This window comes from Phyllostomus hastatus, unplaced genomic scaffold (assembly GCF_019186645.2).
Source record: "Phyllostomus hastatus isolate PE091 unplaced genomic scaffold, TTU_PhHast_1.1 phas_scaffold_78, whole genome shotgun sequence".
NCBI classification, from domain to species: Eukaryota; Metazoa; Chordata; class Mammalia; order Chiroptera; family Phyllostomidae; genus Phyllostomus; species Phyllostomus hastatus.
The window spans coordinates 93,558,543-93,584,722 of NW_025334041.1; the positions used below are offsets into that span (position 1 = coordinate 93,558,543).

At 37.6% G+C, this 26,180-nt stretch overlaps 1 protein-coding gene across 1 annotated transcript in view; it reads left to right on the plus strand.

Moving 5' to 3' along the window:
• Positions 1–1,612: 1,612 nt before the first annotated feature.
• XPO1 (exportin 1) overlaps positions 1,613–26,180 on the plus strand; it is a 43,175-nt gene continuing 18,607 nt past the window's right edge. The window contains exons 1-4 of the mRNA XM_045827990.1: positions 1,613–2,417; positions 5,511–5,642; positions 10,114–10,215; positions 13,833–13,905. Of these exons, the coding sequence (XP_045683946.1) occupies positions 5,517–5,642; positions 10,114–10,215; positions 13,833–13,905 (301 nt within the window). The 5' untranslated portion in view covers positions 1,613–2,417; positions 5,511–5,516. The remainder of the gene's footprint in view (positions 2,418–5,510; positions 5,643–10,113; positions 10,216–13,832; positions 13,906–26,180) is intronic.

Here is a 26,180-nt window from a genome sequence, read left to right on the forward strand (position 1 = left end):
TGTACATCATATATATTATACATTATAGTTTCATATTATTCAGGTAGGCAATGAATAAAAATCTTAGGTGTCAGTCACCCAGTATCATGTGGGTAAATCTAGGACTTAAGAGGTTTGGTTTTTTTTTTAACTGGGAGACTGAGGGAGACTTTTTTTGGAGAGAAACACATTATGGTTGCCTCCCCTAGTAACTCCCAACCAGGATGGAACCCACAACCTAGGTATCGCCCTCACCAATAATCCAACGAACCTGCAAACTTTTGGTGTACCAGAGGACACTTAAACCAACTGAGCAACCAGGCTAAAACCGAGGGAGTTAATCCTTAAGGTTCCTTTGGTGTTAGCCATTGTTCACTGTGAGTGAAGATTTGCCACAGAAAATTACGTTGATTTAATAAACCATTTACCAACTTCTTGGCACGATGGTTCCATAAAATTTGGGTGGGCTGCTTGCTGTTTTTTCAAGCAAATAATCAGGAAAGCTGATCTGGAGGGGACTTGAGGACAAACCAGTAGCAACCATGTGGAAAGCCACGTACACATGACTTTCAAATACCATTTGGTGATAAGGTATGTGAAGGCCAGCTATGCTAAAAAGAAAAACCGAGGACAGCACTAGACCAAGGGTATCTGGTAGGAGGCGCTTGGCAGGCAAACTCACCCAGCAAAAAATAAGCCATGTTAAACCAATTACGAGAATTAGTTTTAATTTTTAGGAAGGGTTGGTTGTTAAAGTATCCACATTTCAATCTGGGGAGACACTGAGTTAAAATTTGAAGACTTGCCCCAAAACTATTTTGTCTTTTCCAGGTCTCTGAGATCACAAGACGCCAACAGCCAACGCCCCCACACCTCAAGCCTCAACTACTTCTTGGTTACTCTCTTCCTCAACTCCTAGACCCCAAGCACTAGGCTTTAAAATAGATTAGAGAGATCTGGGGCCTACACTTGGCCTAGGCGGGTTCTTTTCCCTTTTCCTCCCCTCCCCACCGCGATTAAAAAAACAACTGGGTGTGCACTCCCTTTTCGTGGCGCAGCCCCTACTCGAGGGGCGGGTCCTCATGCCGGCGGGCTCAGGCCCCGCAGGTTGGCGGGAGACGGCGGGGGTGGGCCGCTGCGAATCCGGGGAAGCTGAAAGAAGACTGCCGCGCGCTGCGCTCAAACTCGCGCCACCACCAGCTTCTACTCGGCTCCCCACCCTCACCGTCACCAAAAGCGCCCAGCCAATGAGCGGGTCGGAAGGGCAGGGTCTGAGGGATAAGCACAAGGAGGGGGAGCGGCGGGAGGGGAACGGGAAGTCGAGGGCGGGGTGCGTTTGATGGACCGCTGCTCAAACCAATCCTCCTTGCGGCTTCTTTTCGCTCTCTTCTCTGCTGGGTTCAGCTCTTGTCCCACCTCCTCATCCTCCACCCCGCCTTCTCACTCTTTTTCGACCCGCCCCACTCCCTTCCCCCCACTCTGCGGGCAAATCGCTGCTGGAAAGAGGCGGGGGCCGAAGCGGCGGGCTCGTGTGGAGACTTGAGGTGGGAATGACGGGCGGGCTGGCCAATAAGACATAGGCTGATGGCGCGGCTGTGGCTGGAACCGGCCAATAGGCGGGCAGGCTGGGGGCGGAGGCCCAGGTTCCAAACGCTCCGCGGCGCCATGGGCTGAAAACTCAACCGAGATGGAATCTCCCAGTCTGAACCGGTTTCAACCGGTTCCGAGTTTGAGGCACTAGGAGGAGGGGGAGAAGCGGCTGCAGCGGCCGCGGCAGGAGCAGCGGGAGCTACAGCATCAGCAAGAGCAACAGTAGCTACAGCCCCGGCGGCGGTGCCTCTTCCAGTCTTCTGCTGCAGTCCGTGCAACCACCCAGAGGGGGAGGGGGGAACCACCAGTCGCTGAGGAGCAGGAGAAGGGGGGAAAGTTTAGGCGAGCCGGGGTGGGGGGGGGCCCAGCGCCGGAGCCGCGTGAGAGAGCGAGCCGTATTTTGGTAGGGGAAGTCGGACTGCAACTGGCAGCAGAGCGTCCCCCGGCCGTGTGGACTCTGTACCCCTACTCCTGCCGCTCCTGCTGCCGCCTGTAGCTGGAGGGTCCCCTTGGGGCTGAATCTTTGGGACTTGACCCCGTTCCCCTCCCCCTTCCCTCACTCCCCAGCCAGGCGGGAGCATTTATTCCCCAGATTAATTCCCCCTTTTTTTGTGGGGGGGCGGGTGTGTGTGTGTGTGTGTGTGTGTGTGTGTGTCGGGGTGAAGTGTCCCTGGATACTAAATATTGCTGAGCTTTTTTTTTTTGCCCTCATCTCCTTTTTTTAAATTTCCTTTTTTAAGGTGGGAAAACTGAAACCCACCTTGACTTCCTCCCCTCTCCCCTCTCCCCACCTTCCCTCTCCCTAATCCCCCGACAAGGAAGGAAGAAGCAGTTGGTTCAATCTCTGGGTAAGTCGATTGTGTCTTCGGGGCCGGGGGACGGGCGGCGGCACGGCTGGGAGGGAGGAGGCCGGCGTGGGGCGCGGCGGCGGCCGCGGGAAGCGAGCCGGGGAGGCGGCAGCAGGCCCACAGCGGACCCTGCGATTGAATGGAGCCGCTTCTGCCCCTGGGAGATGGAGGCGGGGAGGCGGCCGCGGGAGGGGACTGCTTGCAGGGTCATTCGCTTTGCGGGTGACGGTGGAGGGAAGCGAAGAGCGTGATAGTGAAGCAGGGCCCCGGCGCAGGGGTGGAAGGGCTTCCCCAGCCCAAGGGGCTGGAGAAAAGTTGGGGTGATTTGAGGAACATTTCTGTGAATTATTAGCAGTGGAAGTTTCCAGAAATATTTAGTGCAGCAGCATTGAAACGTCCGCCTGCATCACGTGGCTGCTCGGTGGAGAGCTAGGGATCGGGGGAGGGAGGGGCTGCCGAGTCCCTGCTTCTGCAGGGAAACTCAAAATCTTGAGGTTTTTTTTTTTTTTTTTGCAGAGTAGGTTTAGAAATAGGAAAGGTTAGTTGATTTTTCAAGGATCTGGCAAATGGGGTTTGGTGCCGTAGTTTGTTTTCAGCGGCATGAGAGTTGTGATCGAATTTTTTCTGCTAGTACTGTATAGTGGATGATGCTCTGATTCTCCTTCATTCCGATGCCTCTTGAGTTTGGCGTGGGTGGGAGGAAGTGGTGTAGTAGAGGGAGCACTAAAGATTTGTCCAGCGGGGACCTCCTCTGACCACGCAGAGGCCATGCTGCCTGGAGAATGGGGCGGTGAACTTCGGGCGCCTGCTTTTGCCTCCTCCGAGTATGGGCGGGGTGAGTGCGTGCTCCGGTATGCTATAGTTAGAAGTGCTGCAAATCTGTTCGGGTGGGAAGCGAGGGGAGGGCGGGCCTTAGTGAGGTGTGTTTCTACTGAATGAAGCAAGCAATTGCCCACACACCTACGGTAGCAGTCTTTCTCCTTGTAGAGACTTAAAAAAAATTATGTATTTTTTAACTTAATAGGTAGTTATCAGTAACCAACGGTTGTTTTTCTTGATTTTGGATGGAAACTGACAGTAGGTAGTCGCCTGCCTATTGAGTTTGAAGTGGCAGTGTAGGTATTTTGGTAGTCACTTGTAAAGTCACCACATTGCTAGATAATCCCTTGTGTGTGCTATCCAGTGAGTGGATTTTAGGATTGAGTGTTCCAAGAGGGGAAAAAAAAAAACAAAAAACAGCATTTGTGGTTTCACCTCTCTCACCATGGCAGTTTATCTGCCTGGTTGTATATTGTAAGAGTGTGGGACACTACTGTTAGTGGAAAGAATGTTTTGGACGCTGTTTGACTTGGGGGACTAAATGTGCTTGGCATTGGCCAGAAAGCCGCCATTCTGTACTACGTCCAGTTCAAGAATAGGTAGGTCATTTCGAAGATAGCCGCTAGTTCTAAAGATGGCAAAACTCTTCAGTATTTAACAGAAGCTTGTTTGTATTCTAACTGGCTTTTCACAAGAATTTAGCCCGAAGAACTCTGTGGACAAAGTACTTGAAACTTTTTAGAGTTATTTTATTCTTTGTTCTGGCTACTAAATGATGATAGTACTAAATAGGAAAGTTTGTTCAATCTTTAACCAAAAAAATCGAAAACTCGATAATGTAGATCCTGGTGCTTTGTGGACATTGCTTTTCAGTCTCAACTTTACATTAGTATTTAGATCAAAGGTTTTTGTTGTGTGTGCCAGGTATTCGGTATTAAAAACAAGTTTAAAAACTGCTATAAAACTTTTTGAAATTTCAACAGTTTCACTGCCATTGATGGATCAAAAGACTTAAGAGGAATAAAAACCGTTCAAATTTTAATATCTTGATTTTTACTTTATACCTAACTTAACTCATCTTTCGACTTCTACTTTGTAATTGACATCATTTAATAAAACGTTTGAGTTAAAATCAAAGTTGCTGCCATTATTGTTAGCTGAGAAATAAACACTTTTTCCTATCCAGCTAGTTTATCCAAACATAATCAAATTAGTCACCAGTTTTCTGATCCTGGAAGGTTTTTATGAGGGGGAGAAGTGGAGATGACCATCTAACCTTGTTGGGTCTACATACAGTGAGCCAGGAGTTCCTTTACCTGAGGTTTCATGGCTGAATTTCAATGTCCTGAGTCTTTTGTAATTGTATACAAAATTGTGAGCTATTTTAATATGGCACTAGCCAATGTCCTGTGGATGTGTGCAGGCATCTTGGAGTGGAACCCTAAAAAGGATAGATAACATTGCATGTGAACCAGTAGGTTTTAGCCAGTACATTTTTGAGGTGAAGAGGCTCATTTTCTATTGTGATAGAATTTGTTTTTATTTGGAAAACAGTTGTCAAGCTTTGCAGTTTTTACCTCGCAGATGAATACCTGGAAATTTGGTGGGGGGGTCTGATTGACATTACCATAAAGCTTTTTTTTTTCTGGATCATACATTCAGGAGATTTGTATGCTTGTAATTTTAATCCCCAAATTCGTTGAGGGTTGAAAGAAATAAAAGTAGGTGATATAATTGAGTGTAGAAACATAAGTTCTTTATATAGAATTTAAAGGTACCAAATTTGTTAGACTGGTGGTTCCTGATAAACATTGATACACATAATGGCAAAATTTTGTGTGCCACATTTAATTTTTAGCACCTTCTTGCCTTTTAAGCATATCTTAAAAATTAAGGTAATATAAAATGAGGGGAAGTGAATTTTTACTGAACTAGAAGATCGTGCTTATGAAGGGGAGGAAACGTTCGTTCCCTTGACTGTATCAATCTTAATAGACTCATTTTTTTTAAAGGTTAGGGTAACTTTAAATAAATGTTAGTAAAGAGCAGTACAATTTTTCTGGGGTCTAGAAAAGTTTAATTGCCCCTAATAACTAATATGGTTATTGAGTGACAGTAACTTCAGCTTTTATTTGCTTTTACTATCAATTTTTTTAAAAGCCTCTAAAATACTCATGATTTGTGTGAGCATTTGAAGTAAAATAACTTGAGTGGAAAGTTTTGACTGATATCAAAACTTCATTAGACACCTTACTTTTTTCCCTTTATTTTCAGTTATCTATGCCAGCAATTATGACAATGTTAGCAGACCATGCAGCACGTCAGCTGCTTGATTTCAGCCAAAAACTGGATATCAACCTTTTAGACAATGTGGTGAATTGCTTATACCATGGAGAAGGAGCCCAGGTAAAGTAACTGGTCAAAACTTTACAACATTGCAGTGTAACAAAGTTGTTGGGTTTTTAATACCATTTTAAATTATCACTATTTAAAAAGTATTCCATAGTTTGTTAATTCAGAATTATAGATGAATTCTAATGAGATTTCTGGAGAAAGAAAGTGGATTATATTTTGATACGGTTAGAGTGGGATAATCTTGTTCTGTTATTCTTAAACATTCTACTCCATTTAATAAAAACATTCTTTTCCATTTAATAAAAGTGCAATGTATTAAATGCTGTATAGATAGTAGTGGTTGTATGTACCTTGTACATGTTTAATATATTTGGAGTTACTGTGATTCTTTTATCTTTGAAACATTTAAATTACAGAAGTACTTTACAGATGCAAACTTGTTTTAAAAATCGAATACCCAACATCTTCGTGTTACTTGAATTTGAGTATTTGTAAATGGTAAATGGTACCATTTGTAAATGGTACTATTAATGTAGGGAATTACCTGTTTTTGATCATTGTAAGGGGTTCCTCCCCTCAAGCAATTGAAAAATAGATGAGACAGGAATATTTGTAAGTTTTTAAAATGTATATGTTACAAGAAACTGGACAATCTTGAAACTGCGCTGTGAGGCTAATCTCAAAGACTTTTAAATGAGTAAAAGTTTTTTGTTAGATAAAAGAATCTTGTCAATAAGGGGATTTTAAATGAAAGGGGGCTATGAAAATTGTATGCGTGGAAAAATTACTCTGCAGTGATTTTTCTAAGCTTGTTAGTCCAGTTTTATACTCCTAGGGGCTATTAATCAGAGTTCTAGTCTTCAAAAGCATTCCTGAAAAAGTTACTCTATCTATACTTATCACATGTCTATTGTAGTTGTTTCCTTGTGCTGTACATTCAACATGGAGCTTTAAGCTTTGTTTTAACATGTATGTATAGAAAGCAGCCGGTTTTGGAAGGAAATATGAAAGGTTGAAATTCATGAAGTTGGGCTCAGCTTTGAATATATTAGAGGCATAAAACGGTAGCCATTAGGAAAATGGGCATTTATTTTTTTCGCTGCTGTTTAATCTTTGTTCTTTTGTAAACTGGTTTACAGTATCTAAAAGTATTAGGAATAAATGAAGGACTGATATTCTTCTATGATTATAACTGAGAAGTAGCAGTGGTTTTTATTATGAAAACTATATAGTAGTAATGCAGCTTTTAGTAATGTTTCCTAGTACTGAGATTTATTGATTTGCTTTAAATTTGACTTTGTAATAAATAGTAGGTTTTTAAAAGTATAACTATTTTCTACTTATAAGAGCAAAATTACCTTTCCCCAAAAGTAAGGATTTTATGTTTAGATGTTGTGTGACAAATCAGTTGCATAAACAGTCAGTAAACTGATATTTTTTATATTACAGATAAGGAAACCAGTTTAGAGCTTAAAGTCAGTTAACAACTCTTTCTAAAAATCATGTTTAAACTTCTAGTTCAGTCTATTTTTCATTACCACTCTTTTTGGTGGGGTCTTGGTTCTGAATAAAAAGAAGTAAAAAGGCGTAGTGGAAAACATGTTTTTAGTGTTAGCTGTATTAATTGTATTCCAGTAAGTTTTCTAGACACTATTTTACTATTTCATCTACAAACTATTACTTACTTTGCAATAGATTGGAGGATTAATGATGAGGTTTGAAAGCATCTGTTCATAGAGTCTGATACCTAGAAGAATTTTTATTTAAAGAGTACATTTGGAAGTATGAAGATTTAGCATGTGTGATGTAAACTCATTGTTTAACTGTTTAAAAAGAACTGCATAACTTTGGAGAAGAAATTACAAGAAGGGTGGCTTTTTAAATCTTTAGACAAAACTTTTACCTAGATGGGGGAAGTATAGTATAGTAAGATATTTAGCGCTGTAACTTTAGGACTACCTTCTGTTATACGCATTTTTCTATTTTTAGCCAAGTAGGCAGCCAGGAGGGAAAGATAGGAAAGAGTTGGGTATTTTCTCCAATATTATGCTAAGTGTCTTGAACTCTTTTAATCTATTGCTTAGCAACTAGAATACTTTCAGCATTCAGTTAGTAACACAGGGAGATGCCAGGGTTTTTTTCCCTCTTTATTTGCCGTTTGTGTCTTTTTAACCTCTCTAGAGTTTTAAGTTAGTGAAAGAATATTATATAAGAATAGTGGGATTAGGGAAAAATAAAGACAATACTATGCAAATACCAGCATTAACTTTGGAGAGTAAAATTAAAGAAAAACTAAAAGGAAACATTTTTGCAGAGGTTGAAGTGGTGATAGTGTGGGAAGTATTTACTTTTATTTGGAATGCTTATCATCTCAAAGGATGTGAGAGTATCTTGACCAAATAACTTTATTAGGCCTGGATTTTTTATATATCCTGTTCTTGATACTTGTTACTATTTTATATGTAAGTCTATGTCTAGTTAGAAATGAATATTTAGAGATTCAGTGAGAGAATCAAAACACTGTGAAAATGTTCTTTAGCCCTAGATAATTCACATCACTACTCTCTCTGCCTTTTTCAGTTATTATATAATACAAGTGTTGCCCCTTAACTTACCAATCTCTTACTGAAATTGGATTTTAAAAATACATGTACAATTGAATTTTCTGAGCTTACAAAATGTAGCTCAAGCCCCAGACCCTCAGATGAAACGCAGGCAGCCGATTTTTCTCTTAAGTTCCATGAGGGTTCTGGTGGTGTTGTCAGGGTACAGAACCACTATCTAATTTCAGTTTAACTCAAATGTTTTAAAGAAAACAAGCAGGATATGTTGCTAGTGATTAATGGGGAAAATCATGAATGTGATATTATAGCTACTAAGGAAAACAATTCTCAACATCAAAGCTGAAATAGTAAGTTTTTTTGTGTGTGTGTTTGGTTTTTGGGGGGCAGGGTAAGTTTGAATAAAAAGCTAAGTTAGAGATTGTGAGGTGTCTGTATCAGAGATGGAAATAAGTATGCTTCTCTTTTCTCCTTTTTGATGGTTGTTTTATGACCATAGATTTATACCCTTGATCAAGAAAATGAGTCTAACAGAAGGGTAAATGACAAATTTTAAAACCGTTGAACTTTTTTGCCCACAATATGTTATAGAAATATGTGAAAGATAAATAGGCAAGATCCAGTTGAGCTACAAAACAGCCATTAAAAGTGAAGAACATTAAGCTGTTGCTTTTGGGGGTAGGAGGGAACAATGGAATTACATGCTTTGTTCATATATGGGAAACTATACTGGTTTAAAAAACCCAACTAGATAAATAATATCAACATGGCTAGACTTTTTTAATTGTCCATTTCAGTCATACCTCAGTAAAGCTGGGAGGGGGTGCTATGTCAAATGGGAGTAGCAAATTTCAGAAGGAATTCTATATGATATACCATTTATATAAAATTTAGTAATATCAAAACTATATTTCTTAAGAAATTTACATACATGCTCTGAAAATATGGACAGGAAAAGAACAAATTCAAGAAGGCAATTATCTCTAAAAAAGGAACAAAGGAAGGAAATGACACTGGAGAAACTTAAAAGAGGTGACCTCCATAAGTTTTAGATCTTTTATGTTTAAGAGAAAAACAGGTACACTCTAGATCACAGGTGGCAAACACAAGGTCCATGGGCCAAATCCTGCCCTTCACCTTGTTTTAACCAGCCCAGCACCTTGTTTCTGGCACCTTGCTTCTCTACCTGAGCTTTTGCTTAACTGTTATAAAGTAGTTACATTTATACAGTCCTAAAATTACATTAGGCCCTTATGAAGGCAACCGTGAGGCTGATGTTGACACCCCTGTTCTAGATAATGGCTACATAGGTTTAATATTATTTCTCCATTTGCATTTTTAAAAATTGAAGAGCTTTCTAAATAAGCTGAGATTTAATATGTGATATCACAGGACATTCAGAAAATGGAAAAAGGTAAGTTTGGGAGATATTTAAAAAGTCCAAGGGCCTTAATGTTCTATATGTATCTATAGGCATTTAAGATTTGTAGTATTACTTAGACCTAGTTTATATTTGTCTTCCTATGCAGTATATTTTTATAAATAAACGTTTTTAGAGATTGCTTGGTGATGCTTGTATAACAACTATACTGTTAAATAATTTATCTAAGTAGATGAATTTTTCTATGTTGCTTTTGGTTGATTGCAAGCGCTGAGAAGTTATGTCAGGGTAGATCTTTGTTAGTAGCATTGATTGAAATTCATTTCAATTTTGAGAATACCAAATAAAACATGTTACTCCAAAAAGGCTATTTTGTTTTAAATGAATGAATATTCACATTTTTAATTGAAGTTTAAGAGTGATAATGAACTCATTTTTATATCTGTGAAGACTAATTACTTGAGTGTTCCTAAAAGTTGGTAGAATCACTGTCCTGTTAGTATTTGTGCTTTGCTCCATACTATTTTAATAAATGATTCAAAAGAACAAGTGAATTGAAAATTATTTTTGTATATTTTAGCAAAGAATGGCTCAAGAAGTACTGACGCATTTAAAGGAGCATCCTGATGCATGGACAAGAGTTGACACAATTTTGGAATTTTCACAGAATATGAACACGAAAGTAAGCAAGTGGTGGTTTTAAAATCCATTTATTCTTTTCTTCCAGTCATAAACTTTGAGGAAGGTATCTCATTTTTAGTATGAGCATTTGTTATCTCAAATCACTTAATAATGTTAACTTACTTCAAAATTTAGTCTTAAACATAGAGTTAATTCTTGCAAATAGTCCTAAGAATTATGAAGCGTTGTAATTGGGACTAGTATGCAAGGTGGCTTTTTAGTTTTTTGGGGGTTTTTTCTTTTGTTTTTAGACTACGTATATAGCTCTAGGTAGCATTAATTCTGAATGTTATTCAGAGATGAAACAACATCAGGAATTGTTTTGATTTGGGCAAGTAATCAATATAATACAGGCTAGGCACCTCCAACACCAAGTTGTATGGGCAGCGTAAAACCCTACTCTGTGGTACCAATGCTTTTAATGGGACAGCACTCAGTTTTTATTTGCAGTTGAAAATGTTATAATTGGGTCCTTTTTTTCTTAAGTTTGAACAGAAGGGTTGATCAAAATGTGTTTTGACTGTTTTAGGCTTGATGATTCACACTTCTCTTTAAACTGCATTAATGTAATAAAATAACCATGCATGGCATTCTGTTTAATACACACAAAGTTTCTCCTCTTGGTATACATTGTGTTAAAACAGAAAATAGCCATGTTCACATCTGTTTCTGAAATCAGACTGTGTTAATTAACAGTTTTGAAATATTAATTAGTTTTGACATCTTGTAAATTTTAGGACAAAAATACAGTTCAGAACTTCCTCAAAGTGCTAACCTTAAGTAACATAACAGTGTTTGCCTGTTTGCTTGCCTGGTAAATTTTGCTTTTTATACTGACAGACATTACTAATAAGTTGATTTATCAACAGTATTTTTAAAAACTCAAATTTGTCTTGTGAAAAATGAGATGATTAGAGGAACAGAAAGAAAGCAACAGGTAAAGAATTCTTCAATTTACATAAATTGCAAATGATTTGGTGCTAAATTTATGCACTATGACATTTGGCTTTTATGCAATCATTTTTTTTTCTTTAAAGATGTTAACACTACCTGATATTAATCATAATGTTCCATTATGTTGATTGCTTGTAATAGGAAGAAAAGGGGTGTCTTCCTGTGCAACTGACACAGCTAGGCTTTGACGGCAGGCCTCCACAAGGTCTACCCTTTTGATTCCCTTTAACTGAATTCTGTTCATCAATTGTTTTTGTTTCATGGGCGGTGGGAGGGGAAAGGGGAAGTCAATGCATAAAATAAGCATTTCTAAGGGCTCAGTAGAAATTTCTACCATGGGGATCATTTCATGTATTTATTTTTTTTCATTTAGTCTTTGCTGTTATCTGTCCCTCATCTTCATAACTCAGCAGTGGATTTCTCAAATCTGAGATGTAATGCTGAAGTATAATTCTTTAAAATGATGGGATTATTTGGATATTTTCAAAGTAGTTATCATTGGCCTTCAGATTTGGCTGTCACTAAAGATTTTTTGAATCAAGATGCTCTTTTTCAAAGAAATGTGAATTCTCATCATGTATAGAGTCTTAACGTCTAGGAGAGATTCAATTTTAGGATATTATGATGGTGATCTATGTACTCCTTTGGCCTAATTAGTGAAAAGCTGTTATTGGGCTTCCTGCCTCAGCCCCCTTGGCAGAAAGAAGCAAAGATGAGTTGTATCTTCTGCAAGCTCATGCTACCTTTTTACAGTTGGAGAAAAGACTAGAGGTTAGTAATTTAGGTAACAAAGTGTCAAACATAAAGGAAGAAGTAAATATAAAAATGAAGGGGAGTGTATCCTTTAATTAAGTGTACGCTAAAAACATTGGTTAAAATACTGTAATGTTACTGGTATTTATAGAGATTTGATTCATAATTTTCTAAAGGTCTTTTTTAAAAGATTTTATTTATATATTTTTGGAGAGAGGGAGAGAAACATCAGTGTGTGGTTGCCTGTCATTCCTTCCCCACCCCCACCCGGCGACCTGGCCCACAACCCAGGCATGTGTCTTGATTGGGTATCGAACCAGTGACTCTTTCATTCATAGGCTGGCACTCAATCCACTGAGCGATGCCAGTCAGGGCAAAGGTCTTTTTAATCAGTTGAGAATTAGTAAGAGGATATATTCCACGAAGTAACAAGTACATTGTTTTGACTTGGCAGTCTGATTTCATGCCTTTACAATTAAAGTTATTAGAGCAGTGTGTTTTTTAAAGTTAATTTAGAATTTTAATCTATCAGAAACTTTTTTGTTTGTTTTATTTACATTTTTCTGAGACCTAGACCTACAGAGAGGTGTAAACAAACCAGATAGAAAGCTTCACTATTTACTGCTGATTATGAACCTCTATATTGGCATCAAATTTGTATTTTCAGAATTTTGCTTTGGCCTTGTTTTTATTTTAGAAGTCTTTTTAAGGAATGTTTACAAATGTAGGATTTCAGCTGAAATTTTTCCTGAAAAATATGAAATGTTAAAATGAAAGAAAACAGCAAAAACATTTACTGTTTGAGCACAATGTAGTTTGGGACAGTCTATATTGTGCTTTGAATAAAATGAGTGTTCATTCACATGATCCCTTTGGTTGAAATACTAATGCTCCTATTTTATTGTGTGATGACTAACCATTTTAAAGATGAACTCTTATTCTCAGCCAAAACTTGCAATCTGAGGTTAATTATGTCCATATGTGAGTGAGTTTACCTTTCAGGTATTATAGCCGATTCTTCCCTAATTCAACCAGTTGAAACATGCCACAACAGTTTTGTCCTTTTTCTTCCTCCTGTGTATCCACACTAATTGGTCATGATAATAATTTTGGGTTTTATCCCTTATAGCATTATAAATTGTTATAAACATTCTTGACTATTTAGAGTGAGTAATCAGCAGGAAGGACAAAATGGCTTGAAAGTGGTATCTATTAACTTTCTTACCTTTTTAGTTGTAACTTTTATATTTAAGAATACCTGAAAGGTAGATACAGATTGCAACCGGCATTTGTATATTTTTTGACTGTGCACAAAAGTTTATCTTTAAATTAGTAGAAATAGCAACTATAAGGGTGGGGTTAAAATTTAAAATAAAATCCATGGGCTGTCTTGCTGCTCCTTAAGTAACACACCAGTGATGTTTGTAAATACTTTCTATAGAAAGTAACTGTGACAGTACTGTAATGCTTGGCCAAGAGCTTACAACTCCTAGAAGATGGTAGGAAGCTTGAGAGCATCCAAGCTGCTAAATTTTTAGGAGCCTGGTCGTGTAAAAAAAAGTACGTGAGCCTTTGAGCAGTCATTTATGTTGTGAATCATATCTGGCTATTACTTTTCCTTCTACAGATAAGCCTATTTGGCTGCAAAAGGGCTTTTTATTTGGTTCTTCCTGGTGTGAGCATGTATAAACAGCAGGACGTTAAATAGAGTAGTAAACAATAAAATGAGGAAAATGCATGAAAACTCAGTATATGGGTGAATAGATCCTTGTTTAATATATGTAATTAAACTTGGTAGCATAATGTTTTTGAAACTTTAGATGTAAATGTGAACGTCTGTCCATTTGTTAATCCTGAAAGTTGCTAATCTTATAGCAATATATTCACATACTTCTGTTATCCAATTTTCAGTATTATGGACTACAAATTTTGGAAAATGTGATAAAAACAAGGTGGAAGATTCTTCCGAGGAACCAGTGTGAAGGTAGGAAAATGTTTTATACAATTGTAGATTCACAGAAGTTTTATTAATTCCGGCAGTTTTATTACAGTTGAGTATTTGGGTAGCAGGTGTATTGAATCTGGTTTGTGCCTTTAATGGAGATCACTGATTTTATCATGTGGCAAGGTAGGTGGTTTATCTTTTGGGGAAAAGAGGAGACCAACCTGGTTAAACTTTTTATAATACTGTGATGAAAAATATGTATCAACTCATAGGTCTTGGAACAATGCCTGAAGTGAATGAAATTTGAATATGTGCCCTTAAAAATTATTTTAAATTTACCAGACAATAACTGACACGTAATGAATATTTTAACACATGGAATAATACACAAATTTAAAATAGCAAACGAAAAAAAAATAAGCCTTTACCTTTAAAAATATAATAAGCCTTATCTTTTGAATTATAAGAGGTTGACATCTAAAATGAGGAAACATCAGAACGCAAGGATGTGTTGGCTGGTTTTAATAAAAGGTGGGGCAAATGTAGGTTTATAGTTGTGTGAAACAGTTTATTATTATTATTATTATTGTTATTTTACTTTCTTTCTTTTAAGATTCTGTGTATTTACTTTTAGAGAGAGGGAAAGGGGAGAGGGAGAGAAACATCAGTGTGAGAAATACATCAGTCTGTTGCCTCTCATGCCCCAAACTGGGGGCCTGGCTAGCAACCCAGGCATGTGCCCTGACTGGGAACCAGAGACCTTTCAGTTCACAGAATGGTGCTTAATCCACTGAGCCACACCAGCCAGGGCTAATCTAAGTATTATATTATTTTCCACACAAACAACTGTAGAGCTCCTTTTACTCTACCCTGCATTTAACTTTTTCCTTTGTGTAGTATTTTTGCAAAAATAGTCATAGTTCAAAAAACTTGGGGCAAGGTTAGTCTGTTGGAATTCTTTGCATTTACTTTTCATTTTTCACGTACTGCTTTATTGCCTACTTTACATCGCTTGTTTAATCTCTGGAAAATAGAAATAAATGTCTGGGATTTATAATGGGGGTTTATTACCTTTTTTTAGATTTTATTTATTTTTAGAGAGGGAAGGGAGAGAGAAAGAGATGGGCGCGCACGCGCACACACACACACACCCACACCCACACCCCCCCCACACCCCCCCAGTGTGCGGTTGCTGGGGGCCGTGGCTTGCAACCCAGGAATGTGCCCTGACTGGGAATCGAACCTGTGATGCTTTGGTTCGCAGCCCGAGCTCAATCTACTGAGCTGTGCCAGCCAGGGTGGTTTATTACATTTTCTTATATTAAAATATGTCCCTCTTTTTTGACTGTTGATCTTTAAGATGTCTTTCATCTGCTTTCTCATGTTGTCTTTACAGTGGGTTAGTGACCCAGATTTATTCAGCTAGTCAAATCTTAACATCTGTCTAGCATGGTTAGAAATAAATAAGTTTTAATGCCAATATTCTCAATATGCCATAAAGCAAAGATTAAGAATGATAGTGCAGGCACTAAACTGGCATGGCTCCCTTGATTGAGCATCATCCTGCACTGGACCAGGTCACTGGTTCAATTCCAGGTCAGTGCACATGCTGGGGCTGCGGGCCAGGTCTCTGATTAGTGGATTAGTTGGTTGGGGGTGTGCAAGACGCAACCTATCAGTGTTTCTCGCTAACACTGATATATCTCTCCCTATCTTTCTCCCTCTCATCCCCTCTCTCTACAAAAAAATAAACAATTTTTTTATTTAATTTCTATCTATTTATTTATTTATGAATAATAGTGCAGGAGGAAACTGCCTCCCAAAAGAGGCTCCTGTTTCTTCAAATGTTTTATTTTGGGTTGAAACCATTTTAGATCATGTTCTGTAATTTTCTTAGAGACTAAGTGCAGTTTGACTATGTGGCCCAAGTAGATTGATTCTTTGTACTTACCCATTGCTCTTTAGGGACTTGGATGATGTCCTTGTTCCTTTTACTTCTGTTGTTAGATACCTGTAGTGTGAACTTCAAACTTAATTTTCGCTATGGCTAACCCACCCCACCTCTCCTCCCCCCAAAAACCAAAACTTTACTTTCTTTTACTTCAGTATCATTCTACTATAGTGTAAGTCCCTCTTGCTTCTAAACACGTAGATCCTTGCTTCTTACCACTTAAGAATTGTACTAGATGATCTTCCATAGTCTTTTCCAGGTTTAAATTTAAATGATTTAAGGTTATACTAGCCTATCAAAGTCACAGTTATAGTATTGAAAAAAAATGAGAGGCTAGTGCTCTCCCTGAGGATTTGACATTTTTAGCTTTCTGCATGAATAGGAGTGGTATGTATGGTTATTATTAGGAAGTCACTAGAGTTCCCATGTATTAATATGTAAGTGTTTGATATAAAATACTGGGGGGGGCATAAGGCTTTTTTTTTTTTTTTTTTAAGAGAGGGAAGGGAGGGAGGGAAAGAGAGAGAAACATCAATGTGCAGTTGCTGGGGGCTGTAGCCTGCAACCCAGGCATGTGCCCTGACTGGGAATCGAACCTGCGATACTTTGGTTTGCAACCCAAGTTCAATCCACTGAGCTACGCCAGCCAGGGCTGACTGTTTACTTTTGAAAGCCTATCAGAGTTTGAAAAAATGGGATGTGAAGGGGTAGTGATTTATTCTGCCTGACTTAAACTTCTGTTTAATTCATGTATTCCTATTCTGTATTGGTGAGGAACTTCTTTGTTTCTCTACAAGCTATATATATATTTTTTATCATTTATTAGAATCACTTTTCTCCCTGCATTTTCCTTAGCACTACTGTTAAGATTAAGTGTGATATCAGCTTTCTAAAAGTACCTGAAGTACTTTTAGGTACTCTATATCAGCTGTGTATGGTTGCAATCATCAGTGAAGATGTTATGTGGAGGGAAAAGTGTGCTGTAACTTCTAGGATTTTTGAGAGGTTTGTTTTTGTAAGACCATGCATACTGGTTCCCAGAGAATGTTAGTGAACCTCAGATTTAGATATGCAACAGCAACTTGGCACAGTGGATTTAATGATGCGTGTTCTTGTTTCAGGTAGTTGCTCTCATTTGTAAAACATTGGAAAATAAATTTAGTACTAGATTTTATAACTCTTTTTTCTTTTTAAGGTTGTATTTATTTTTCAGAGAGAGGGGAAGGGAGGAGAAAGACAGGGAGAGAAACATAGATGAGCAAGAAACATAGATCGGTTGCCTCTAGCCTGGCATGCCCCAACCGGGAACCGGGTCAGCAACCCAGACATGTGCCCTGACCAGGAATAAAACTGGCGACCTTTCAGTTAGCAGGATGATGCCCAACCCTCTGAACTACACCAGTCAGGACATATAAATCCTTCTCTAAAATTGATTTTAAGTGGGGGAGAAAGAGAAACGTCTATTTGTTGTTTCATGTATTTTTGCATTCACTCACTGGTTAATCTCATATGCCCCAAGCAGGTAACTGAACTGGCAATGTTGGTGTACTGGGATGATGCTCCAATGAACTGAGATACCCAGCCAGAGCCTATAAACCTTTTTAACATTGTCAATCTTGGGAGGGTTCTCCAGGCTTAAGATTTTGTATTTCACAAAATAGGCTAACATTTCTGAACTTTAATTTTCCTTCAGTAACTTTGGTATTGGAAATGAATTTAGTGTAATCTCCCAAATAATGTACATTTCTTTTGTCTTTGGCATGTCCCATAAAGCTGTCCCCATCACTTTTTACTCTATATCTTCCTTATCATATATATTTATTTACATGGGACATATATTACCTGTTTCCTATAAAGCACTGTTAGGTATTTTAAGACTACATAAACATATTCTTGCATCAAAATGCTGTTGGTCAGAAGATAAAATGTGTATGTAAAAAATGCATACTGTGTGAAAATTAAGTTAGTGTATATAATGAGTTCTAAATATGCTAAAGGAAGAGAATTAGGTCGGGCCCTTTAGACAAGCTCATTCACACAGATTGCAATACTTGTAGTATTTTAAAGGAAGGATAGGTTTAGCTACACAAATAGCAAGCCAAAATAAGTTCTGTACATTTTTTTCCAATCTAGCAAATTTTTTTTTATTTCATTTCAAGTGCTTGTCCATAAGCCATATGTTAGTCTTCACATGTTATTTTAGGGTAATAGTATTTTTAATGTAGGCCTCTTGTCTAAAGTACTTTGCCAGGACAATCTCTGACGAAACACATCTAGACTAGGTTAGATGTTTTTGCTCAGTGTTCCCTTAGTATATTCTGTACCAGTAGATCACAAATGAATATAATTTCAGTGAACAAAAGACACACAGGTAATAGTTAGGTGAGTAAGGGAATTTTTTAAGACATTAAATGTCATTTAATTAAATGACATTTAATTGACATTTTAATTTTAAAATGATCAAAGGAGATACAATCTCATAATAAAACATTTTAGTAAACTTAGATTTATGTAATACAAAATTTACTACATTGCTCTGGTTTTTAATCATTTTTGCTTTAGGCCAGAAAAAAATTACCTATTTAGAGTCTCCCCCACCATAACATTTATCACACTTGGCTGACATTGTTTTTTCACTCTTTCATCCCCTAAAATGGTTAGCTTAATGGTATCAGGGATCAAAGAATGTTTTTATTGCATTCTTATTGCTTGGTGCGTAGGTGTCAGTATATAATTACTCAATCAACAAATTGCATATTGAATTAATGTTCTCCAATTTACTTCATTCCTGTACTTTAAGGACCTAATGAAATTTCCCAATATTTTTGCTCTTATAAGTTATGTATGTATTGAGGTTAAGTTTTGAAGTAAATACTTGTATAGATGAGTTACAAATCAACTAAATATTTTTCGGCTTAAAAAGATGAAGTGGAAACTTTATTTATTTATTTATTTATTTGTTTGTTTGTTTAAGAGGGGGAAGAGGGGGAACGAAACCAGTATGAGGGAGATACATCGATGGTTGTCTCTCCTGTGCTGTGTGAATGGGATGGAAACCTGCAACCTAGGCATGTGGCCACACATGTCAGGGCTGAAGGGGAAATTTTAATATGTGAGGTAGTCGTTGTTTCCAGATAGAGAGAGGGAGTGTTTGCTAGTCACTGAAGTAATTAACAGTATACCAGGATTGTCAGTGATGTTGAATCTCTATCTTGAGTGCACCTCAAATTTATTGTTAAGGTAACCCCTGCCTTTTTAAAGAATAATTTTTGTTCCCTGAATAGTAGAGCTTAGTGAGTTGGACGTCATTCCTCAAACTGAAAGGTCACCAGTTCAGTTCTAAGGGCACATATCTGGGTGGCTGACCAGGTTCCCAGTTGGGGGCATGTGAGAGCAATTGTAATGTTTCTCTGTTTCTTCCTTCCTTTCCCTCTCCCAGAAAGAGGGGTGGGGGGTCTTTCTTAAAATACTAATTTTTGTACTTGTTTAGAAAATTCAAACCATAAAGAAGGCATGGGAGACACTGAAAGACTCTTTCATTCCTCCCCAAAATAATAATCTTATTTGCTTAAAGGTATCTCTATTTAGAGTTTATGCCAAAGGCTGTTTTAATCTCTTAAGATACCATTTTATGAGAGATGAATTGGCTAACACTGAAAAAGAGGAGTGATAAAATCATAATTGGGTATTTTGGAAGTTTGGTTGCTTAAAGGTGGTTGCACAAAATAGGTCTGAGTTGTTCAGTTCTGTGTTACAATTTACAAAGTTGACAGACCAAAGCTGATAAACCCATGAGGTTTTATATAGTACTTTTCTATGGAGTGAGACACATGTCAATGTATTATATGAACTACATAAGTTACTTTACCTCTTTGAATCTTGACTGTTTCACAGGGTTATTGAGATACAAAGGTATAATGTTTGTAAAGTCCTCGGTGCTTCCACTTACTCAGTATGAATAAACACAGCATGTGTGTTGCAATCTTCCACAAAAATATCTCCATTTCTATTCATACCATCAGATAACGATATACTAGTCTCAAGTTATTTTTTAAAATTTTCTGCAACAGCTTCCTAACTGGGCTCTTTCATAACCACTTTTGTATGTCATGATATAGTCACCACAAAGGATTTAGCATGTTTAAAAAACAGAACTAATTGGGTCACTCCCGTGCATAAGATCTCCCATTGTATTGAAGAACGGGTGTTCAGTATGATGTTTTTAATTGTTACTGACTTCTAAAAAATCATTGCATTTGCTCTGTTTTGTTTGAGATATATATAATTTGACATGCATAATAAACTGCATGTGTTAAAAGTATACAATTTGTAGATTTTGACTTGTGAATGTGCCCATGAAACCAGCAATATAGTCAAGATCTTCACCTTGTGATTACCTTCCACCCAAACCTATCACCCCCTTGATTAGCTGGGAGTAGAATGGCTGGATCATATGGTAGGTATGTGATTAACTGCCCCTCCAACTGTTTTCTAAAATGGTTGTACCATTTTATATTCCCACTGGCAGTATGTGAATATGATTTACGTCGTCACTGAAACTTGATGTAGTGGTTTTGATTCTAGCCATTACAGTGCATATAATATAATGGGTTTTCCTGGTTTTAATTTGCATTTCCCTCATGACTAATAATGTTGAATATTATTCTGTGTTTGTATATATATTATCATAAGTTGATACTGTTATTTTCTATTGAACACAGACGGTGATTATTCACTGTGTTGGTAATTTTTGAAAAGAAAATTTTAAGTTTGGGGGTTCTTAAGCCCTAGTGTCTAAATCAAATGAGAAATTTCTTAATTTTTTTCCTACAGACTGTAATGTTTGAAGCTTTATCAGTCTAATCTCGGATTCAATAGACATACCTTATTTGTATCTTTCTGACAGTTTTATGCCATGGTGGGATAATATTAAGTATCTACTTCATATATTAAAGAACAAGGCAATATTTTAAAATATTCTATTACATTTCAGTATCATACATACTTGACATAAAAAAATTTCCTACCACTTCTCATTAAGGTAACAGTTTTGTCCTTCCAAAGTTTTCTGATTATGTGGAACTTCCATAAGAGATGTTTACTTGAAACCTAACAGTCTAGTATTTACTAAGCTTGTATCAACATAGCAATAGGAAACACACACAGACTTTATTAAAGCAGAGTGGATTTTAATAAATGTGACTTTTTAATTATTTTTCTAAAGATTTTACTTATTTTTTAGACAGAAGAAAGGAAGAGAGAAGGAGAAACATCAATGTGTGGTTGCTTTTCACATGCCCCTTACTAGGGAAGATGGCTGCAACCCAGTCATGTGTCCTGAGTGGGAATCTGAACCCACAACCTTTTGATTAGCAGGCTTGTCATTCAACCACTGAGCCACACCAGCCAGGGCTTATTTTTTGTTATGGGAAAAATTATTAGATCTTTAAAATAAAATTGTTTTCTTTTGCTAAAATATGCATGACAATATTTGCCATTGTAAGTGTACAATTCAGTGTTGGTAACTACATTCACAGTACTGCAAATCACCATCACTGTACATCTCCAAAATTTTTTCACCATCCCCAGTTAAAACTACCATTAACCATTAACACTCCCTCCCCAGTTTCCCAGTACTTATTAACCACTATTATACTTTGTCTTAGAAATTTGCCTGTTTCACTCATCACACATGTAGCTGATTGTGCCATATTTGTTTTAGTGTCTTATGTCATTTTGCATGTTTACAAGGTTTGTTCATGTGTTAATATGTATCAGAATTTCATTCCTTTTTAAGGTCAAATATTCCTCTGTGTGTGTGTGCGCACGCGTGCATGTACATACACCTGCCACCTTTTCTTTATTCATGAACATTGGGCTGTTTTCACCTTTTAGCTATTATAAATGATGCTATAAACTTGATTACATTTTAATTTCTGCCTTATCTTTTAGAGTTCTTATTCAGTGTCTGAGGCCATAACCCTTTTAAGAAAGATAACTTCTTACAGATCTGTTCCTCTAAAAATTATTAAAATTGGTAGGCAATAAGTCTGATTATAACCTATCTGTGGGAGCCCTCAGTTAAGAACCCCAGCTTTTGAATTGTTTTTAGATATTTGCCTCTTATTTTGCTGTTACAACTATTGCATTGAGTGACTAAGAACATCATTCTGTATTCCTTTGGACAGTAAGGGAAAGAAGACAGCTATTTAAGAGTTTTATACAGGATGGGTCAAAAGTAGATTCAAAGTTTGTATGGAAAATAATGTAATAATTAATAAATACTAAGAATAAACTGTTTTGTGTGCTCATAACTATAAACCTACTCTTGCCCTACCCTGTATTTTAGCGTCTGCCACGACACATTAACCACTTTGAGCTAAAGCTGACCTTAACCCTATATTTTAGTGACTGTCTTTCTGATGATAGATGTAGGTGTAGCTTAAATGGACAGATGTTTGTAATCTATGGCGCAGGAAAAGAGCCTATAATTTTTATACATCTTTTATGGAGGGATTTACGACTTTACATTTTTATAGCTTGTAAACAAACATTTTGAATGAAGTATTGCACAATGGTTGAAACCAGATTGAACTTAGTTTACCTGTGGCGCTTTCATAATAGTGTACTAAGGTGTTCCATTTTCAGTGGTATGTGAATATTAGCTACTGTGAACAAGAGTAATCAGAATATGCATCGTTTTTACTTAACATATTTTATAGTTTATCTATGAATGCAGTTTTCTCTTAATAGGTAGGATCCTGCATTAGGATGAAAACCTCATGGTAATCGTATCACTTGGCTAGATAAAGATGACAATGTATAATCCTTTTGATTTGAATTTTGAAAGGAGAGCTTTTGCTTCCATGGGAATTTCACCATCAATATGTTGTCAGAGTAAGTTCGCAATTTTAGAGGAGTTTAGTGAATCTTCTTTATGAAAATTAGGTGCATAAATGTATTTTTACCCTATAATTAAGTATATAATATTTAATTTTTTGGTTTAAGATTTTAAAAAATTATTTTTAGAGACAGGAAGGGAGGGAGAAACAGGGAGAAACATCAGTGTGTGGTTGCCTCTTGTGCACCTCCTACTGGGGACGAATGGTGTGCAACCCAGGCATGTGCCCTGACTGGGAATTGAACCAGTGACTCTGTGGTTTGTAGGCTGGCACTCAATCCACTGAGCCACACCAGCTAGGGCATATAAGTATACAATACTTAAAAGATATTCCTGGAGAATCAGATTATTAATATTGCTGTATAAATTACTTGGAAGGTATGTAGCTTCTAGATAAGGGTGGAATTTATTTAAAACTGCCGTTTAGCTAGCTGACATTGATACTGTCCACTTATTATTTTATGTTGACTACTTGACATTGCTCCTTGTATTTGGAATGAGTGTCAATGACATTTTTCTTGATATTGAGAAAATAGTTGGATTACATGAGAGGGGACCTAAAAAGACCCGGAATTACCTCCTGAAGGGTGGGCCCCTTGTAGTACAAGTTTGCCCCACTAAGGTGTGAGGGGTTTTTGGGTTTTTTTTTTTGTTTTGTTTTGTTTTGTTGTTGTTGTTGTTGTTGTTGTTGTTGGGTTTTCAGTGCATTTGCCCATTTCACAATGGGTAACTTCTAAGCACGCCTGCCTACACTGTGCTGAGTGTTCAGCAGTTTTTGACCAAAACCAGTATGACCCCCGTGCCCCACCTGAATGCCTTTTTTTTTTTTCTTTCCTGATTTAAAAAAGTCCTTGGGAGAAAACATTTTCCCAATGTGGAAGAGGTAAAACAAGAATGGCAAAAGCGATATAAAAGGCATCAGAATCAATGAGTTCAAAAGTGTTTTGAGCAGTGTGGAGGGAAAGTCTTGATAAATATACTGCATCAAGAGTACATTGAAGGTGACTGAAGTTTTGAACATGTAAGAATAAATACACAATATTTTATAAATAAATTCTGGGTGTTTTGGGGATTCCTCTTGTAAAAAATACATGCATCCACTCTTGGATTTGGAAGAATTTACAAGTTACAGCTGACTTCCAGTGATCTTGTTTTGAAGAAATATACAAAGCTGGTTTTTAAAAAACTAACCCTTTCAATGAATTCAGGGTTAAGTTTGAAAACTTAGGTGAATATTTTTATTCATATTGAGAACAACAACATCAGGGGGCTTATGGATATAAATGTGCTAAGTAATTGTATGAATCCTTTGAAAAACTTGATAACATAATAACCATGTAAGAACATAATTGTACTTGTCAGACAAATAAAACTTAATTAAAACTGATGAGTGAAATAATCGTGATTTTTTTCCCCCCTAACATAACAAACTTTCCTAATTCCTAAGGAAAAACTTGGAAAGTTGCTAGAATAGAAGGGTTCTTAACATCCATTTTTCACTTTACACTTCACATACACATAATTGGAAACAGATCATTTCTGATTAATAATGTTTCTTACTGTATATGAATTATTTATGGTCCTTATAGGAGGCAAGTGTAACTCTGCCTACACTGCCACTACGTTGAACATGAATATGAAGTCTATTTTTTAATATATTGATGAAGTTTTAGAGTTGTCTCATTTTTTTCTTTCCTCTCTCCCCCTGCCCTGCACCAGCCCCCCACCCCCCTCACACCAGCATTTCCCCCACCCCTTAGTTAATGTTTATGGGTAGTACATATAAGTTGTTTGGCTTCTCCATTTCCTATACTATTTTTAACCTCCCCCTATTTAGTAACTACTATTTATGCTTCTTACTCCTTGTACCTTTTTTCCCATTCTCCCCTCTCCTTCCTGCTGATAACTATCCATGTAATCTCCATTTCTGTGGCTCTGGTTGTTTGCTTAGTTTGGGGGGGGGGGTGTTTGTTTTGGTTTGGTAGGTTCAGTTGTTAATTGTGAGTTTTTTATCATTTTACTGTTCATATATTTCATCTTTTCCTTAGATGAGTCCCTTTCACATTTCATATAATAAGGGGTTGGTGATGATGAACTCCTTTACCTTGACGTTATCTGGAAAGCACTTTGTCTGCCCTTCCATTCTAAATGATAGCTTTGCTGGATAGAGCAATCTTGGATGTAGGGCCTCACCTTTCTTGACTTTGAATACTTCAATCCAGCCTCTTCTTGCCTGTAAGGTTTCTTTTGAGAAATCAGATAGTCTTATGGGAACTCCTTTGTAGGTAACTGTCTCCTTTTCTCTTGCTGCTTTTAAGATCCTCTCCTTATCTTTACTCTTGGGTAATGTAATTATGATGTGCCTTGGTGTGTTCCTCCTTGGGTCCAACTTGTTTGGGACTCTGTGCTTCCTGGACTTCCTGGAAGTCTATTGCCTTTGCCAGATTAGGGAAGTTCTCCTTCATATTTTTTCAAATAAGTTTTGGATTTATTCTTTTGTCACCCCTATGATTCGGGTGTTGGAAGGTTTAAAGTTGTCCAGAGGTTCCTAAGCCTCTCCTCATTTTTATTGAATTTTTGTTTCTTCATTCTGTTCTTGTTAAATGTTTATTTCTTCCTTCTGTTTCAAGTTATTGATTTGAGTCCCGGTTTCCTTCCCTTCACTGTTGGTTCTCTGTACATTTTCCTTTATTTCACTTTTCATAGCCTTCACTTTTTCCTCTATTTTGTGACCATATTCAACCATTTCTTTGAGCATCCTGATTCCCAGTGGTTTGAACTGTGTGTCTCATAGGTTGGCTGTCTCTTCATTTCCTTGTTCCATTTTTGGAGCTTTGATTTGTTCTTTCATTTGGGCTATATTTCTTTGTCTTGGCACACACAGCTGTTAGGTAGTAAGGAGCAGACCCTTAAGGGTTCACTGGGGCAGGGCAACTCACATAGTCACTGCCTTGTGACGCTGTCTGTGTGGGAAGGGTCAGAGAGGGAACAAGCCACTTGCTTAGCTCTCTGCTAGCTTTCAGTCACGTCCCTGGCTATCCGCAAGCAAATTGGGCCTTTCTGGTGCTGATTCCCGGGTGGGTGGGTTTGTGTACATTCTAGGACTCTGTGGGTCTCTCCAGTGAACTCTGCCATGAAGCTGAGAGGTTCCCCCTCTGCGTCAACCCCCACAGGATTTTCCAGTCCGATGTCTTGAGGCTTTATTTCCCTTGCTGCATCCCTGGGTTATGTGGTCTGTCTTGCTCCCCAGTTGTTACTTCTGGTTTATCTGCAGGCAAATGTGGGGAATACCTGATCTGCCAGCCTGCACGTAGCCCTTCTGGCCCTGTCCACCCAGGCTGCCTGTCTCTGCCCCTCCTGCTGTTCTGAATGGATGTTTTTTCTTTAACTCCTTGGTTGTCAGACTTCCATACAGTTCAATTTTCTGGCAGTTAAGGTTAGTTTTTGTTTTTAAGTTTGTTG